The 17,814-nt window shown below is 41.1% G+C and overlaps 1 protein-coding gene across 4 annotated transcripts in view; it reads left to right on the top strand.

The window, feature by feature from the left end:
• ptprsa (protein tyrosine phosphatase receptor type Sa) overlaps positions 1 to 17,814 on the top strand; it is a 175,987-nt gene that overhangs the window by 45,482 nt on the left and 112,691 nt on the right. For all 4 annotated transcript variants that reach the window (XM_087179358.1, XM_087179356.1, XM_087179359.1 and 1 more), the window contains exons 3-4: positions 12,811 to 12,956; positions 15,792 to 15,933. In XM_087179358.1, the coding sequence (XP_087035484.1) occupies positions 12,811 to 12,956; positions 15,792 to 15,933 (288 nt within the window). The remainder of the gene's footprint in view (positions 1 to 12,810; positions 12,957 to 15,791; positions 15,934 to 17,814) is intronic.

Raw genomic sequence — 17,814 nt, 5'->3', positions numbered from 1 at the left:
CTGTCTCTCTCTCACACCCACACACACACACACACACACACATATACACTTACAATACACTAACAGCAGGGCTCCCTCCCCATCTGCCAGTATCTGCCAGTCTTTGTCTGCTCTGCCTGTGGATATGAACGCCGTCGCTGTTTTTGTCAAGCTCTCTCACTCTGTTTTATTGTCTCTTGCTCGTATTCACACACTTTATTTGTTTTGCCCACCCCATACCCCCATCCCACCACCATCCCACCACCACCACCATCACCATCACCACTCCTGGCCACACATATTCACACATGCACTCAGTTCTCTCTTCTTCTCATCTCTTCATGGGGCCACACAGCGTTGCCCCACCATTATGTCTGGAAATATATGCACACACTCACAGACTACCTTCTTTTGCTCTCTCTGATTGTCTTTCACACCCAAATGCTCAACTACACACACACACACACACACACACACACACACACACACACACACACACACACACACACACACACACCCAGCCCAGTGGTGGTGCCGCTGTCCAATTATATTCACTCCCACCTGGTGAACTGAGAGGACTGGAGGGGTGCGGGGGGAATGTATCAACACATTCACTCTCACTCTCTCTCTCTCAAACACACTCACACACACACACACACACACACACACACACACACACACACGTGCGCACAGGAGATGCCACTTTTTTGCAGAAATGCCCAGCTGAAAGCATGATGTCATCCCTTCACTCTCACATCCCCCTCTCTCTCTCTCTGCCCTTCATCTCTTTCCATTTACACTCATAAATCACTGTGAGAAGGAGACATTTTTAATCAAAAGAGAAAGAAAGATGGCTCAATATATTGCACCACTCCAGCCTTAATAATGCTCTGCTCCCTGTCGGTGTGTGTATATGTCTATATTTGCCTGCAAGCTTGCACAAAATTTGTGTGCAGGCGCACGCACATGTGTACAGAATTATACTAATGTGTGTCACCTGAGCTTCGTCATTGGTGGCTAAAGCATATTGAGCGAGTTATAGATCCATAATATTTGCTGTAGCACAGAAAAAAACTGGTGGTGTTGTGCATTCATTTCATAAGAAAACAAGTAATTATATATTTACATGCGATATTCATTTTTTCATATTTGTTTGGACCTTTTAGCTCAAAGGCCCATCTTCCAAGAGTCTAAAGTATAACATTCATTTGAAAATACACAAATCTGCAATGTAGACACCCAGTGTTTTTGTTCTGAAACATTTGCAGGCAAACAAAACAAATCCTTTTTAAGTTTCCGATAAAATATTATCAAATTTAATTTTTTTTTAATCATTGGACAACATTAACTGGCAAAATAGCAACAGTCGTGTAAATAGAAATTAAATCAACTATTTATAGAATTTATGCTAAATTTTAACCTAGTGGGCTTTTCAGTCATGATTAAAGGGAATAACAGCATCAAACAAAGACCCTGCACTGCTGAGAGTTGTAAGAGTGAAGTATGTAAACCATTACATTCTACAGTGCTGATTAAAAGAAGCGAATTAAGCACAGCAGTTAAAAGGTGCGTTTAAGTTTTTACTGTCTGACGTCGTTAGGGAGGCTGATTAAGAATTTCTCAGTGAATATTGAAACTGTGGGAAATGACTTAAGTCATTAGATGTATCCTATGAATACCATCTTGTGTTATTAGTTTTTTATGATTTATGAGCTGTAGGGTGACGGAGTTACCATGGTGTGGACCATTTCATACAAAAGTGGCCACATAACACACTAAGACCTTTGGGGCCCAGAATAACTTGAGCAAACCTCCGCTTCAACAGTTTGGGCTCTATTAACAAGTCGCATTATGACAAGTCTTGTTCTGTTGTTGACCTTTGGGAGGTGATAAAGGTGTAACAAGAAACAGTATTTCTCATATGATGTAAAAATGACTGTCCTGCAGTTCCCTAATTATTCGCCTTATTACCACATGTTTCAACTGGCCTAAGTTCATATTTTCCTCACTCAAGGGAAAGAAAGGATAAAACTTTTTCATTCATTTCCAGTATATTACAATTTCCAGTCTTTTTCTTGAATTAAGTGACACAAGTTTGCAATGCTGAATTTGGGTTTGTGTTTCTGGACAGGGAGAAAGCATTGGTTATCAGCATTTTTTCTGTCCTTTCACTTTTCTTTACTTTTCCCTCCCCCTTTCTTTCGGCCTTTTAGAGTCCTCAACAGCAGCAGTCTTGGCAAAGCACTCCTAATAGTAATTGGCCAGAACTCACAGTGATGGGGTGAGGGTGTTCAATTATTTATATTCCTTTGAAGCTGCCAATTGGGAAAAAAAAAAAAAAAATGAAGCCCCTTAGTGGAGCTGTTATTTTCTTGTTCTTCTTCCCTACCTCTCCTTCTCTGTTTCTCTCTCCTTGTTTCTCTCCATTGGCCTCTGTCTTTCCTCCTCCCCTCACTTACTCTTTATCTTTTCCATACAAATTATGCTTGAGCCAACACTGTCAAGTTAATTCTGTCAAATTTAATTTTCTGTGCACCCTGCTCTCGCACGCTTAGCCTCATGCTTTACTCTATACACAGTTTTTTTTTTCCTCTCTCAAATGAGAAGAAAACAAGTTAATTTTTAATTGTGTTACAGGAATGAATCCCTGCCTCAAGTTTCCTGTTGGCGCTGTCTACATTTTGAAGGTTGTTACAGGTTGAATTCTCAGAGCTGTACATTTAAAAATAGTACAGGAAACCAATTTTATTTAGTGCAAGAAACAATCTTTCTTTGTCCTTAAGTGTCCTTTAGATTAGATAGGCTTAAACCGTGTGTGAACTTGCATCTCTTCGTGTGGGTTGTTGGTGCTTGTGCATTCAAAGCGCTGGCCTCTCAGACATGTACTAATATTTATGATACAAGAGAGCTGAAAACTGTTGACAAGAAACCAGCTTTTTAGCCCCTTTGAAATGATTTACAGTGATGAAAGAACAAATAACTAATCAACAGTGCCGCTCTAGCTCTTACGGCTGATTACCAAGAGGTCACCTACATACAGCCGATGTCACCAACCATCAAATTAGTCCAGAAATATAAAATGTTGTGAAAGTAACATCATAAGAATCCAGTCAGTGTAGTTTATTTTACTGAGATGTACCTCTGAAAAGCGCAGTGCAATTGATCAAATAGCTGTCCACCAAGCTTGCGACCACTGTGCAGGTAATGCTGATGTCTTTTCTTTCTTTCTTTTACCATCATCTCTCTTTCTCAGTCTCTTCGCCATAACATGCTCCAGTAGTTTGAGCGATGTCATATGAACTCAGTTTGACAGAACAATACAAGTGAACAAATGATTGAAGTGCATGAAAGGTGCTGTCCCTTGATGGGTTTTTTTTTTTTTCTTCCAGCAGAAAGGAATTGAACACAACCACAGAGGTGGCTTTTAAAACTATAACGTCTCCAATGCTTTAATGAGCAAGTTTCGATCCTCTGCTAATTTTTTCCAAGACTGGACAGGACCTTGTATAGAGCCTTTACATAGATTTTAATTTAGAGAAAGATTCAGTGTGTGTTTTTCAGTTTTATTTTCAATGGAGAGATAGAAGTCTCCATTTTTTTTATTCCAGTTTTCTTTGCTTTGATCAGACCTGAAACACCTTCAGCAATTTGAGGTGGCCTCTTCATTTAATGAGCCAACAAGTGTCAATTGCCTCAAGTCGAGTCTCTAAATGACACAAAATTGTTACCATTTCACCTCCTCTGTGTGTGTTCTGTGGCCATTTTGAAATCAGACACACACTTAAGCTTAATTTTTCTCCTCGCTCTCTGAAGAATTTATTTATTTCCAGTGGGCTGAAAGATACTTAGTGTCTTTTGCTTTTTTCAATGAGACCAGTTTCTGTACCTTATTTTGGAAATGCAGCCTTGCTGTGACAGCAGTGTGCTTGGGCAAAGTTTTTCACCTCTGGGTACTAACACTCCAGAACTTATTTTATACTGGGTGCCCACATCCTGCCACAAGTCCCTCATGGACTGCAAAGCCTGAACCCTTTGGGTTTGTTTGCAGTGCAGTCAACAGAGATGGCACACTGTGTGATGCAATTTGGGAAGGGCTTGCACAAAAACATAAAATTTTTACTCATCTGCATGTACTACTGAGCCTTGATATCTTTGTTTTCTTCAACTAGGAAAAAAAAAATATGATGAAGAGTTAATAATTTTATTCCTTGGCAGTGGAAATCAATTGCTAATTTTTGATAATATCTAATAAGGCTTTTAAGTAAGGCCTGTCTTTCCCCAAAATAATTGTTAATGAAATGTCTTTATAAAAGTTAAATTGTATTTGTTGAAAGGAGAGTGAGATTTTGAGACTCCTATTTGAGGTTACCAGATGGACAATTTTCCACTGTGGGAGCTGGCTATACAATCCAGGCGGCACAAAGTCTCTTTGTGAATCATTACGTCCACAACTGCTTGGCACCCCAGCTGCCCCAAGAGCAAATCCCAATTAGCCTTTCTTCCTTACATTTTAATTGGAAAAGCAACTGTTTCATTAACCCTTAAGCTTGCGCAACCAAAGTAACATAGGAATTGAGCCTGACCCGAAACATGCCCTGTAGAATATGGCTGCAGCTGAGATTAATTTAAACGTTTTTTTGTTTTTTTTTTCATCCTGACTGGCAGAGCTTATTTTAAGCACACATTTAGACAATTTCAGACGTTCACACCTCACAGACACGATCATTGTATGACACAGTTTTGCCCTTCAATGTTATGAGTTAAGTGCACTGTTCAAGAGTACCTTGGCAACAGATGAAGAGAGAGGAGAAGTGCTTATCTTTCAGTTCTCTAATACAGATTTTGAGTTTATAACAGGTGCGACAGAATTTTGGGTGCTGCTCGATTTAGCTGATAAAATTCAGTGGAAACAAAGTGGCCTCTGTTATAAAATCAATCAAATATAATAGAAGATCTCATATTAGTCACCAGACTGAATGACCGAAGAAAAGTTAGCCCTGATGTTAAGCATCAAAACCCTCGACTCTTTGTCCTCTGAGTTGTCTTATGTTGATGCCACCAAATTGTCCGTTAGAAAATGGCAACAGACAAACCAACTTTTTACTTTTGTTTCTCCTGTTTTTTGCTGAAACCCAAAAGAGTGTTTTCCTGTCTTTTTCCTCCTTTTCCTTTTTCTCGCCCAGTTCAAGGTTTTGCAGCAGTCTGCTGGTCTTTGTTGGCAATGATTACGTGTCAAAACCTCCAGACAAGACAAAGCAGGACGGGTTTAGAGTAAAGGCTTGGTTTCCATAGCGATGCCGCTTGCCCAGGCAGCCTGTGAGAATTGGTCCTGATTGATGGGGCTTGGTTGTTTAGGCCTGGAGGGTGTGTGGTGGTGTATGTGTGCGAGTGGGAGAGGGAGAGAGAGAATATGTGTGTCTGCTTGTATGTTTGTTTGTGTGTTTGCCTGTTCATGCATTCACTTGAAAGCACATTTGGCGGAATCTGTCCGTGTATCTATATGTCTGTCTCTACATCCCTCTGTGTGTATGTGCTGATACAGGCCGAAAGGGTTTAAAGTCAGGTCCAGGACTGACGGACAGGCGGCTCTAGCAGCTTGCTGGATACTGCAAGCTAGTAAATCTCTACACTTTAGAGGTCCACATGGCTGTAGTTCACTGTCAGCAACATTTCTCTGCCCTGCTGGTCCACCTGACTTGATTTATTAGCACCACGCAGCGGTTTCACCTGAGAAGTTTTGAAATATCTAAAGGTAAATCATATTTAAAGTTCAAATTAAGTATAGTGCAACATGGAAATTAAGAGGTGACACGTATAAAAAGTCAAAGGAAAGTCCTGTACAAGTTCAGATGCCAAGTTACTCCACCCTCTGTTCACTGGTTGTTGTTGTTTTCCCCAAGTAGTCAGTTTCGACAGCGCCCCTGTGTGTGTCATGTGTCTGCTGTTTAGCTAATATGAAAATGAAGTTTAATCTCAGTCTGGATTAGTTAAGCGCTAAATCAGCTTCTTTAAAATTGGTGACACACGGTGGTTCACATTGCTCTCTTCTGTAAACATACGAAAAAAGATAATTTCTGCCAGAACATATAGACAGTTCAGTGCTGGTTGAGATAAAGTGGCGGTGAGTGGGATGAAGATATGTGGAGTTAGTCATACCTTTTTTAACTAATTGCAGCAACTTAAAAAAAAAAAGTGTAATATATAGTAAGGTTATTCTCATCTGCATCCTCACTGTGACGACACCCTCCACCCAGACTGCCACATGAGAGACAGGGGAAAGTGGGATTAGTTTGCTTATAGCGGCACCTCTAATAGTACCAAATGTTCTTTTCAGACGTTATTGGTAAGAAAAAAAGGTCTCTATGTGCTGTGAAAGATACCTATTTGTAGCAAGATGGATAACAAGTGCCCTTTCCCCAATTTGCTGCCTATCTCTGCAAATCACTGAATGGCTGTTCGTCATTTTGTCTCCCACTTTGCTAATTCAGTAGATAATGGGTCCTATTTATGACCTGAGAAGCTTTTCTCCATCAATTACTGTATTAGTCATAAAGGCAGTCCCCTCCCTCCTCTAACGCTCCCCCATTCCAAACGACAACAGTAAAGTACTGTAAATGGAGCCGTCTCATATTCACATACCCGCCTCCCACTCTCCACCACTTTATAATCACAGAGCTGGTGTATTCTGTCTTATCAGGTCCAACAGAGGTAGTGGCCAGTAGCAGGTGGTTGCTGTATTAGCTAAACAAGCGTCTGTATGCACAGTGTGAATTTTTTTTCCTTCCTGCTAGCCGGTCGCGTTCGCATGGATCTGTTCTATTCTCGGGGCCTTGTGAAGATTGTCGGGCCCCCAGTGCTGGTTATTTTAGCTCGGACCATATCCCCCTGCCAGGCAGATAAAGACAGGTCTTGTGTGCTTATCTGGGTAGTGCTGTACCTCAGTCTGTCTGAGGGGAGCTTGGGGAATACAGAGAGACTTTGGCAGAAGGGACAAATGGCCACTGCGGGTGCAATGTCCTTTCAATGTCATCTCTGGTAACATAACGTATGCTGGTTTTTGGAGACTTTTATACGAGGTACCTCACAGGAAAAGAAGTGTGTACGTTTTTAGAAAATGTGGCTCTGGTGGGAAGCGAAACCCCCAAAAGGTCTGAGTTCTATGCACCGCGCACACAGAAAGCAGAGGACATTCTAAAGTACATTTTATAGTCATAAAAAAATATCTGTATTGTCGTAAGTCACAAAGGGGTTTTACCACACCAAATGCGTAGGGGGAGCTGTTCTGAGATACAAATTCTAAAATAGGAAAAAGAGGTTTCATGAGAAATACAATTTTCATTTTTATGACATTAGCATTATACAACACAGAAGTAAACGGAATACCTTCATCTTTTCTATGATCAACTCAGTTTTATGTGAATTTACCAGGAACTGAAATATGATATAACAACAGCCAGTGTGTGTCAACCTCTGGTGATGAACATAATGAACCACGTCAATGCATGTATAATTGTGAAAAAGCTCATCTGTTGACTAAATGGAGATGTAGATATAGATGATATAGATATAGATGGTCTATGCCATCGCTTATTATTGGTAATTTTTTCTTAGGCAGTTTAAGCCCTTCCCCCACTGAACCTTTTCTACCTTGCAATTACCGGCCATGTGGCAAGTATGCTGAGAAAAAGAAAGGTTCAAAGTCAACAGTAACTGGCAGCAGAGGCCGTGAGGTACACAGTGGAGGAAAATTGAAAAAAAAGGTTAATTACGCTCATCATGAGTTCACACAATCACACACTGCATACCTTTTAGTAATTGCACCATAATAGACATTCATGCGCCCACAGCCAGTGGCTGGGGGGGTGTTTGATGGCATACATGTGCATGACACACACGCACATGTCGTGCTATGTTTACCGTACACACAGAGACAGAAGCACAAAAACACATTCTAGTACTTTTTTTTTTCTTCTTTCCATTCACTGTATATCTATTTAAACACACGTAATTATTTGCGTTTTATTCTCCTCACAAATCAAGCTTCAGGCTGCAGTTCATGTTGACAGTCAGTCTGAATGAATAAATCCTGGCATCTATACTCTTTACCCAACCTGGGTTGATTAGAAGTTAAATCATGCTGATGGAGTTCAAACGATATTAAACGCACTACCTGAATAGTATAAAAAAAAGAGCAAAATTAGAATCAGCAGCAGTAAAAGTTTGTGTGTGTTTGTGAGAAAGAGAAATAATGCCCCTTTCCCATAACTGGGCAAGAGGGAGACAGCAGAGCCAAAAACAGAAACCTGTCTAAACTTTTTCGGTGCTTATGTAATATAATTATGTATAATTCTGTGGCTTGCAGTGAAGCCTATGGAATTTCACTTTTAGACATATGTCTGTGTGAACGGGCGAAGGCCAGAGATTAACTTCTGACAGCAGTCGCATATGAATGTGTCAAATGTCGGGGGAATTCGCATTCTTTAGTCTCCCGTTCTCACACAACAAACACAAAGGCGCACAACCTGTTTCTATGGCTCAGATAGCAAGCCACTTTCCTGGTTTCTTTCATTGACTCTGTTTTTGTGCAGCTGTGTGCTGCCTCACAGCTGGTATGATGACCATGTGAGATACTTTCAGGGAAATGTAGAATATCAATCTAAAAATGTATCAGGTTCTTTTACTATTTTCTCATAGTTATTGAATGTTGCTTTAGAGAGGCGGTTTTGGTCTTTTAAAAACAGACTTGTGTTGCTCGTACTTAACAATGTGACCGGTGGCCAGTGTATATCTGCTGAACATAAGGTACAAAGATAACAGCTGTAGTTCACAGGGATTGTGCAGGGCGCACAACAGACATTTACATTTACAGTATCTCCTAAATGCATTCAGGCAGAAAGAAGAAGAATGAAGTCGATTAGCAGATACAGGTGAGAATCTTCTGCTATGGGGAGATGTAAAGAAGAAATTAGACTTGATCTGCTATGAAAATGTCATTTATCTATTTAATGTCTGTATAAAAGTCCTGTGAATCTCATGTTTTCGTCTGTTTGTTTTCGAGAAAAACAGCAAGCAATAACTACAAATAAAAAGAAAGAAGACCACAGGATAAAAGTCACTAAAACTTTCTTTTTTGATGAAATATTTATCTCTTTCAGTCCTGTGCTCACCCTTCACATCATCTCTTCTCGTCCCTGCACCTCCTGTCACCTTCTCTTCTCTCTTCTTTCAGCTTTCGCTTTACCACTGACCTTGCCACCTCCCACTGCACTCCTCTTCCTCTGTCTCATTCTTTTTCATTTCATACATATTTCCTACCAGGCCCTAACTTTAAACCTTCCTGAGGTAATGTTGAAAACTGTATTTACCACATTATGAAAAAAAAAATCCTGAATCTGTCAGGAGTTAAATTCAGACTGACATGTGGCCAAGCACATTTATTGTACATCTCTCTCATCCTATGGAGCAAGAGGAAAAGAGAGAGAGAGAGAAGGCAACTGGGTGGAAATGTCGAATGGTCCAGGGGAAAACTAATCAAAGAGCGCTGGCCTTCAGCAGAACCACTGCCACAGGCCTGCTCTGTGTAAATCCCTCTTCTGTTTCGACAGAGGGCACATTGTAAGTGGAGGTCAAATGCAGAGGAGCTGTGTTGTGTAAAGCTGTGTCGCGCAGTTTCAGAATGGAAATTGAGAGTATAAAGTGCCAAAAGGGATCATTGTATGCACCAGATAAAGTAGACCTATTCCTGTGTGCTAGAACCTTTGTAGTAAATACACAATGGATGGATAGTGACTTATTTTATTATTATTTTAAGCTGTCTTTGATTTTGGTGTGGAACATATTTGCAGTGGGGTAGTTTATACCTTTTCAAAAATTCATAAATGCCCTCCATCTTCACAGAAATGCGTGGGGTACTTACATTTCTCCACTTCCCAAAAATGGCGGCTTCCAACTCGAGCTGCTCCTCTGCTGACAGTTTGGTTTTTAACACAAACTCTCAATAAGAAGTGAACATTATGGGATAATAATTATTGGGCAATAACAGAGACTGCTGCGCCGAACAGACAATAGATATCCATCTTCAGGGAGTTGCTCACACAACACATTCCAAACAGATCAGATAGCCGTTGAGGAAGATGATTGCGTGATGTATTCATCACTTTTGCGCTCGTAAAGAAGCTGTACTGATTAAACACGCCGATGCATGTAAACACCAGACCGTATTAAATCACATCCCGTGACAGCAGTGTTGACCAGAAATCTTCAGTCAGAATGATTTTGATCAGAATGGAAAAGAAAGTAACTGCAGCTACTGAGAGCAGTCCCTCAAACTACTGCCACCACATATAACTCAAAAACACTTACAGTAACTTACCATAACTGCAATGTCATGTCACCCACTCAAAAATGACTGTCCAATATAAGTGGAGCTCTTATTTTTAGACCTTAATGGGCTATCTTAAATATTCATTTACAATATAGTATTGAATAATAAGATACTGATACTTAATAGAGGATTGTCAGGTTGCAGAAATCATCCTAAAACATTATATCCTAAAAACCTTTACACCGCATCAGGGAGTGTGACTTCCTCAGAGGTTATTTTAACAGGTGTAGAGTTGGATTCAAAGAGGGCTAAGAAATATTTTGAAGAAGGAGGAACAATCAATACGCTTTCATTTGACCATCACAAGGCCAGGAATCAATATTTCTAACATTAAAATGATTGCCAGCAACACATCCCTTTAATACTTCTTATTAAAGTAGAAGAGTTTCATCCCTGCCCTGTGGCTGATTTATTTAGCTCAGTGTGTTGTCCATCAATGTCCAGCGCTTGCGGCCTGTCCGAATGATGTTTCATCATGTATGACGGTTTTATTCACATGCACCGCGAAGGCAATGCTTTTAAAGTAAAAGTACACTTTTTTTAGCACGTGTTCCACTACCACTGCCCTTGTAGTCAGTGTCATGTTTTACCCCTTGAGCTACATATGCATCAAATTACCTCAGAACAAAAGGATAATAAAGCAGACACAAATCAAAGCAAGATAAGAGTGACTCGGCTCATCTGCAAGTGAGCACCTCTGGCTGCAGACTGCTCTGCTCAAACATATTACAGCAGTAGTAGTTTCAAGTGGACAGCATTTGTTTGACCATGAGTAGCATAATGAGCATGTACCTTTTACCTTCAGCAGTAATCTTGCATTTGCATACATTTAATTTTGGAAAATGACAGTTAGGTTTGTCTCACAAACTCATAAGCAGGGCAGGATCACGTTTTCGGTGTCGGTTATGATGCGCGTAACCACTCATCCTTTTAGCGAGACCATTCTACATGGGCTAACTAACCATTAAGCACTAAGTTAAGTTAGTTTGTGTATGTCGTTGTAATATTTGCATCAGTAACATTTTGGGTGTTAGTTGGAGGCGATGAGATGAACTTTATATGCGGTGCCTCTGCTTTCCCGAGGCAGTACTCTCACCCTTCTTTTCCGTTCCCTTGTCTTACACTATTTCTCTTTGCCTCGTTCTCTCTTAAAATACCCACTCTCTATCTCTCCTCACCCTGATAATGAATGCAGGAATTATCCTTCCTATGTGTTTAGCTGTGCCTGGAGACTGGTGTCGGCCCATGGTCCCTTAATTATTAATTTGACGTTATGCGCTGGCCGTTTGATCATCCACACATATCTGTATGATTCGGATTTAACAAGTTCCCCAGGAGACTATGTTTTCTCTCTCTTTTCCTCTTTCTACCAGGCTTGTTGTCTGTAAATGTACTGCAACTGCAGCGATTAGGGGAAAATTTTTTTTTTTTTAATGCCACCACCCAAAGCACAGAAATTACTAACACATGATGGACAGTTTAATGGCAGGATCTCAGTTCTATGAGTGCATCATTTTTTACTATGTGTGATCCACGTGAGAATTGAACTACTGATTGTGGCTTTGTCAGTGCAATTATCACTTCTCATTTTTGAACGCTTTATTACAATGTCATGCAAATTAAAATAAAAACTCACTTTTACCGCCTCATCTTCTTTATGTCTCTTTCCGAGGGTTTGCTCAGTATGCGGTGGTATCCAGACTGCCTTTCCCTATGGGGCCGTATTTTTTTCTTACTGATCATCAGCACCTTGGCACGACATCAACGTATAAATTTACAGTGTCTCGATCAACACACAAAGCTACACAGCATTGAAAGTGAGCTACTAGATGGGGAACGCCATAGTTATTTAATTTCAACCCAGGTTTGTACTGCGGGGGGTAATTCAGAATGAGGACATGGCCCAGTGATTAAAGGGGCCGCCCAGTCAGAAAGAAAGCGGCAGGTTCAGTCACCACAATGGCCATCAAATCCCAAATGTTCTAACTGTGGTACACATGAGATTTGAGATGGGATAGATAGGTCGCCATCTAACCATAGTAGCTCATCTATCAATCCAGTATCTGTCTGTCTGTGTATCGTCTGTCTGTTGAGGTATTTATTTAATTTTCTCTCCATGACTCAAACTGGCTTTCTCCCTTCCTTATCCGAGTCTGCTCTCTGCTACAGAACAGTGTGTGTGGGTGTGTGGTACAGTGAGAACTACATAAAGATACAGGAGGCGTTGCAAGAACAGGCTAGTGTGGATTTGTGTGACATTACAGAGTTGTGTGTCTATGTGTGGATGTATGTGCGTGCACTCAAATTGACATTTGGAAGTCTTGTACTTTGTAGAAAATGTAATTTAATAACTCATTTAATATTGTCTTCAGAGGAATGGAGTTAGCTCCAGTGGCGCTAATGTCTCTTTCTTTCTCTCTGTCTCCCTCCTCTTCCTCACTCCTTAGCACCACCGCGGTTCACTAAAGTTCCCGTCGACCAGATTGGTGTCTCGGGGGGCGTGGTCTCCTTTGTCTGCCAGGCGACAGGCGACCCCAAGCCGAGGGTTAGCTGGAACAAGAAAGGCAAGAAGGTCAACTCCCAGCGCATCGAGGTGAGTCCATTACTGCTGCACACCTGAGGTGTGGAGGGCCGACTTTGTGGTTGGTAACAGGCCATTCCTGTGGCTGTACTGTCACGCAACGATATGGAATAAGATGAAAAACTAATTATATCACAGTAGATATTCAAAGGCAGTTCTCAAAAGTTAAGGTGTCTAAAATTTTATATATCATATCTGGTTATTCCAAATTTTATTTTGTGAAATAACAACAAAAAAAAAAGAAGAAAAAATGAAATGCATACTTGAAATGCATGTCAGTAAGCATTAACAAATCGGATGAACTGCTGTTCACTGATAATAGTTGTGACTACATTATAAATTATGCTGTAATCTTGCAGCTGTGTTTACCACTAACAAATAAGATTTAGCTGTATTGACAATTTTATGCTCCAGAGACGTTACTAACACATATCTTACAGTTTACAGAGCGAAGTCAGTTAAAGCATTAAGCTTAAATGATCTTAGCCCCCACGTTGCACTCTTTTAACCTTCATTTGTCCACACATGCTGTTTTTTCATCACCACATTCACATTAAAAGCACAGCCTTCTATTGCAATTGGGTTCCCATGCCGTCGTTTTTGAAAAGGGTGTTTTCATTTGCTTTCTTCACCCACAGTTTTCACAAATAGTTCTGGACAACAGCTACCGATCTTTTCATGGACTGGCTGTGCTAACCTCTGAGTGATGTGCTGGTCCTCCATTAGCTACAGTTGCCCAGTAATGCAATGCAGAGCTCTCCCATTCCTCCGATTCTGTTTCTAGCACTGGGCTTTTCTTTTCTGCATGCAGCCCTGTCTGTGTGAATGTGTCTTTCTGTGTGTTATTCATGATGTTTGTTGTTCAGTTCTCGGCAGGCATCCCAGATGGCATCTCTAAAAGTCTTGATTGATGCTCAGTGTCTCTTAATTAAAAAGTTGCTTTTCGTTAAGGATGACGGCAGTGCGCAGAGATAGACACACACACACACACACACACTCCAGCATGAAGACAACCACAGGGGAGGGGGCTAAAAAGAAAAAAAAAAAAAAAAAAAAAAAAGAAATGACAACAACATCAACACAGGGGAAAGCAGCATCTCAACGGAGGACAAAATAAAAAGACAAGTCGTGTTTGTACGTTCTCTTCTCTTGCATGCTAAGTGGGAAACAAAGCCAAGGGCGTAAAGCAGCCCGCCAGAACGGACGCTTCTTTTCCTCCGTTTAGCATGAAATAAAAAATTTGTAAAGGGGTTTTGAAGTAGTTATGATTTTTTTTTTTTTTCTGTTCTACCCTCTAGACAGCTGCTTTGATATCGATCGTGATGCCGTGCTCTGCAGTGTTTTTAGCCTAATTAACGGCTCAGCTCTGAGATGTGCAGCAGTGGAGCAGCGGGGCTGCTGAAGACTTGTACTTGTATCTCAAAGTCATGTTTTGCTCAGAGATCTCAACAGTGAACCCTTCGTTGAGATGGTGTAAGCTCCTCTGAGGAAGGAGGGATATTGGTAGAGAAGGTTTGCAGTGAGACTGACAAACAGGTTGGCCATCTTCTCTAACGCTTCATCCATCCAGAATTAGAGCAAAAGTGATAAGTTCTGGAAATGACCGTCTGTACTGAAAGAAAGGGGTAATTGGTTCAGAAATCCCACCATCTAAATTCTAGTCGTTTACCCAAGTCTTGAGGTTCAGTTTCTCACTGTAGGATACATGGCTGTTGGTGTATTCATTTTAAAAGAGATCAAACCTGCGGCCTTTCAGATGTCGGCCAGTGGCCAGTTTCTGAAACGACTATGTCAGAACTGCCCTGCTGTCAATCACACCCACTCACGTCACATTTTAAAAGACAGACAAGTTTAAAAGGTCACTAAAGGTAAAGTAGCTCTACTGATTGCAATGAGGACACTGTTAAAATGGATTTTCAGTTATAAGAAAATTCACTTATTGGCAAGTTCAGACTATTTCAAATGCACTCCATTGTTCTCAACATCCAAAACATCAGGATGCTGATATCCAATTAGTCTGAATTAGGAAACTGGCAGTCAAGCAACATAATTACTTCTGCTGGCAAGTTTTATGAATGATACACACATTTGAGAACTCAATGTGCGAACTTTTATCTATATTGGAGAATTAATAGAAAAATCATTCAGTTACTGTGAGAAGCCTGAGTTTCTGTCCCATAAAAAAAAGTATCATGACAATTCAAATACAAAGGGTTTTAATGTTTATCTAGTTCTTCTTAAATGCAATGATGGCAGTATTTTCAGTATTCTGAGAACATGTTGTGTTCTGGGTTTAGTTTGAGTTTGTTTTAAAAAGTGCTTTCAACAAGGTTCAAAACAAAGGGCTTTAAAGAGAACAAAGGGCATAATTACAGATAAAAAGAAGAAATGAAAACACACAGAAGCAAGCGCATCACGCATAAAGATATGGGACTGGAATTCTGTGTGTGTGTGTGTGTGTGTGTGTGTGTGTGTGTGTGTGTGTGTGTGTGTGTGTGTGTGGGGAACGAGAGCGAGTGGAGGTGTGTTTCATTATAGCTTTATTTACGAGGAAGCCTATAAAAGACAAGAAACACAGTACCTTTCCAGCCAAGGATATCTTGTTCTAACTCACTTCTGTACGTCTCAAATTTAGGATCGACGTAGGGAAGCGGATTTCCTCTCAACCTTATACCTTACACATTGAGACAGCTGACACTAAACAAATGAATGTATCTCTGAGACAAAAGTTAGCACTGATACCCTGTGCTAATACTCGCCCACACCAGGCTGCTTGGATTCAAAACTATTAGCATTTCTACTGGAATCCCAGAAGTGTCTAACCTAACCCTATTCCTTACCACACAGACGATTGAGTTTGACGAGGGTGCCGGCGCCGTCCTCAGAATCCAGCCTCTCCGAGCGCCGCGTGATGAGAACATCTATGAGTGCGTGGCAGAGAACAGCGAGGGCGAGATCACCGTCAATGCCAAGCTGTCCATTATTCGAGGTGAGTCCTGCATTATGAAACACTGTGCGGAGGGGTAACTGCAAAATAAATCATTAAAGTGGACATCCGGGAGCTCCTCAGGTTTTTTTTTTTTTTTTTTTATGATGACATCTTGCCTTGGAGTTTTTTAACTGCACTTGACAGTAAGTGAGGGCTGAACCTTGAAGTCTTTCTGCTTAGAATCCCTGTAGGAAGTTCCATTTGAAGCCGTTTTGACTTTTAGCTTGCGTTGCGCTGGAGTTGTCACAAACATTGGTTTATAAAACAACATTTTAAAATCATGTATGTTGTAAAATATACAATTGTGTACTTCACTTTGTATGTCACCACATAATGATTGCGTATTTCATCTTACATGATTAAGTGGTGGTGGATTATTTTCCAAAACTTCCATCACAGCCTAAAAGAGGCTCGTATTCACTTGCAGCAGATGGGAGAGTGTGCAGGCTGTTTATCAAGAGTCCATCTATTTGATGCCACTAATCAACTGTACATTCATGTAAGAGCTGAACCTCTATTTGCTTGTGATGAAAACCCACAGGGTCCCTGAATGAAAAAGATTGATTGGTCACCCATAGACAGGCAGGGCACAGGGACTGACAGATGTGTCTGGACGCACATAGTCACACACACACACACACACACACACACACACACACACACACACAGAGAGTCTCACACACAAGCAGGTGTAAAATAACAAAACCGTCTGATATGTGTGTAGATGAAATCAGCGAAAGCTCGGCTCTGTGGACTTTTACTGAGAGGTTTCTATAGGTGCTGGTTTAGTTTCAGCAAAGACGTTATTTGTTTAGCTCAAGCGTAGAGGTCATGGAGGACAGCATCAAAGTCGGGCAAGTATGTGGTCACACACTCGCGCGTTCTTCTCTCTCAGTCTACCTGACTCTGTGTGCCTCACAAACATAGACAGACACACACCCAGCGTCTTCTCTCTTCTTTTCTGTTCTCTCCTGCCGCCATCTGCCATGTTTCCAGGGTTGGATGAAGCTGAGCTATTGCTGGCTGGCTGGCTGGCTGGCTGGCAGCACACGAGCTAGGCCTCCCTGGCTGTCAGATGCATGTTGGAGCAGGGATTGGAAGCCTGGCCCAGCATCCTGGGTTAGTTATTGTTAGCAACAAACCCCCCACCCTGCAAGCATGTTGTTGGGTGCTAGGGGGTGGTGTGAGTGCCTCAGGCGCCCTTCAAAACTTGATATACATTTTGAAATGTGATACCTAAACTTATATATATATATATATATATAACTTATATTAAATTATATGTACATTCACATTTGTGACAGTTTTATTCAGGTCTTTGCCTGGAGTGATGTACACTGAGTGAGCAGGGAGCAGTTTGGAGCTGTACTGAAGGACTTTTGTGTCAATCAAGTCCGGAAAAATCCCTTACAAAGAAACAGTGGACACACAGATAGATTGAAAACAAGATATTGAAAAAGCACACCAAAATTTAAACTACAAGGCCAGGCATGGGCACATCAGTGTGTGCAGCGGTGTGTGTATGTTGGTGTTTGAAGGAGTACAGGGCAAACCCAGGGCAGTCCACAGGACCAGAAAGAAAATGAAAAGTTCTTGGAATCAACTCGACAAGGTTTCCTCAAGAGCCCAGAGGAAGACGGCAGCTCTCCTGCCCAGGCAAGACCGAACAGCGAAGTGAGGGGTGCCAGTGTGATGACGAGAGAGTGAAGGTGCAACATGAGCAGCAGAGGAGAAGAGCAGTACGTTCCCTCTCTCTTAAATGAGGTCGGGCCCCGCTGCATTAATCCATTGGCTTTCAGAAGGCAGAAAGATGGAGAGTATGAGAGAAGAGAGATATAATTTCATTCACAGAAAACACAGAAATGCAATGGTGTAGAGAGA

The sequence above is a fragment of the Seriola lalandi genome, unplaced genomic scaffold (assembly GCF_002814215.2).
Source record: "Seriola lalandi dorsalis isolate HSWRI2012SDOR001 ecotype SW California unplaced genomic scaffold, Sedor1 jcf7180002054829, whole genome shotgun sequence".
Classification (NCBI taxonomy): Eukaryota; Metazoa; Chordata; class Actinopteri; order Carangiformes; family Carangidae; genus Seriola; species Seriola lalandi.
Note: the sequence above shows the minus strand (reverse complement) of the source record. Positions and strands in the feature narration are given on the sequence as shown.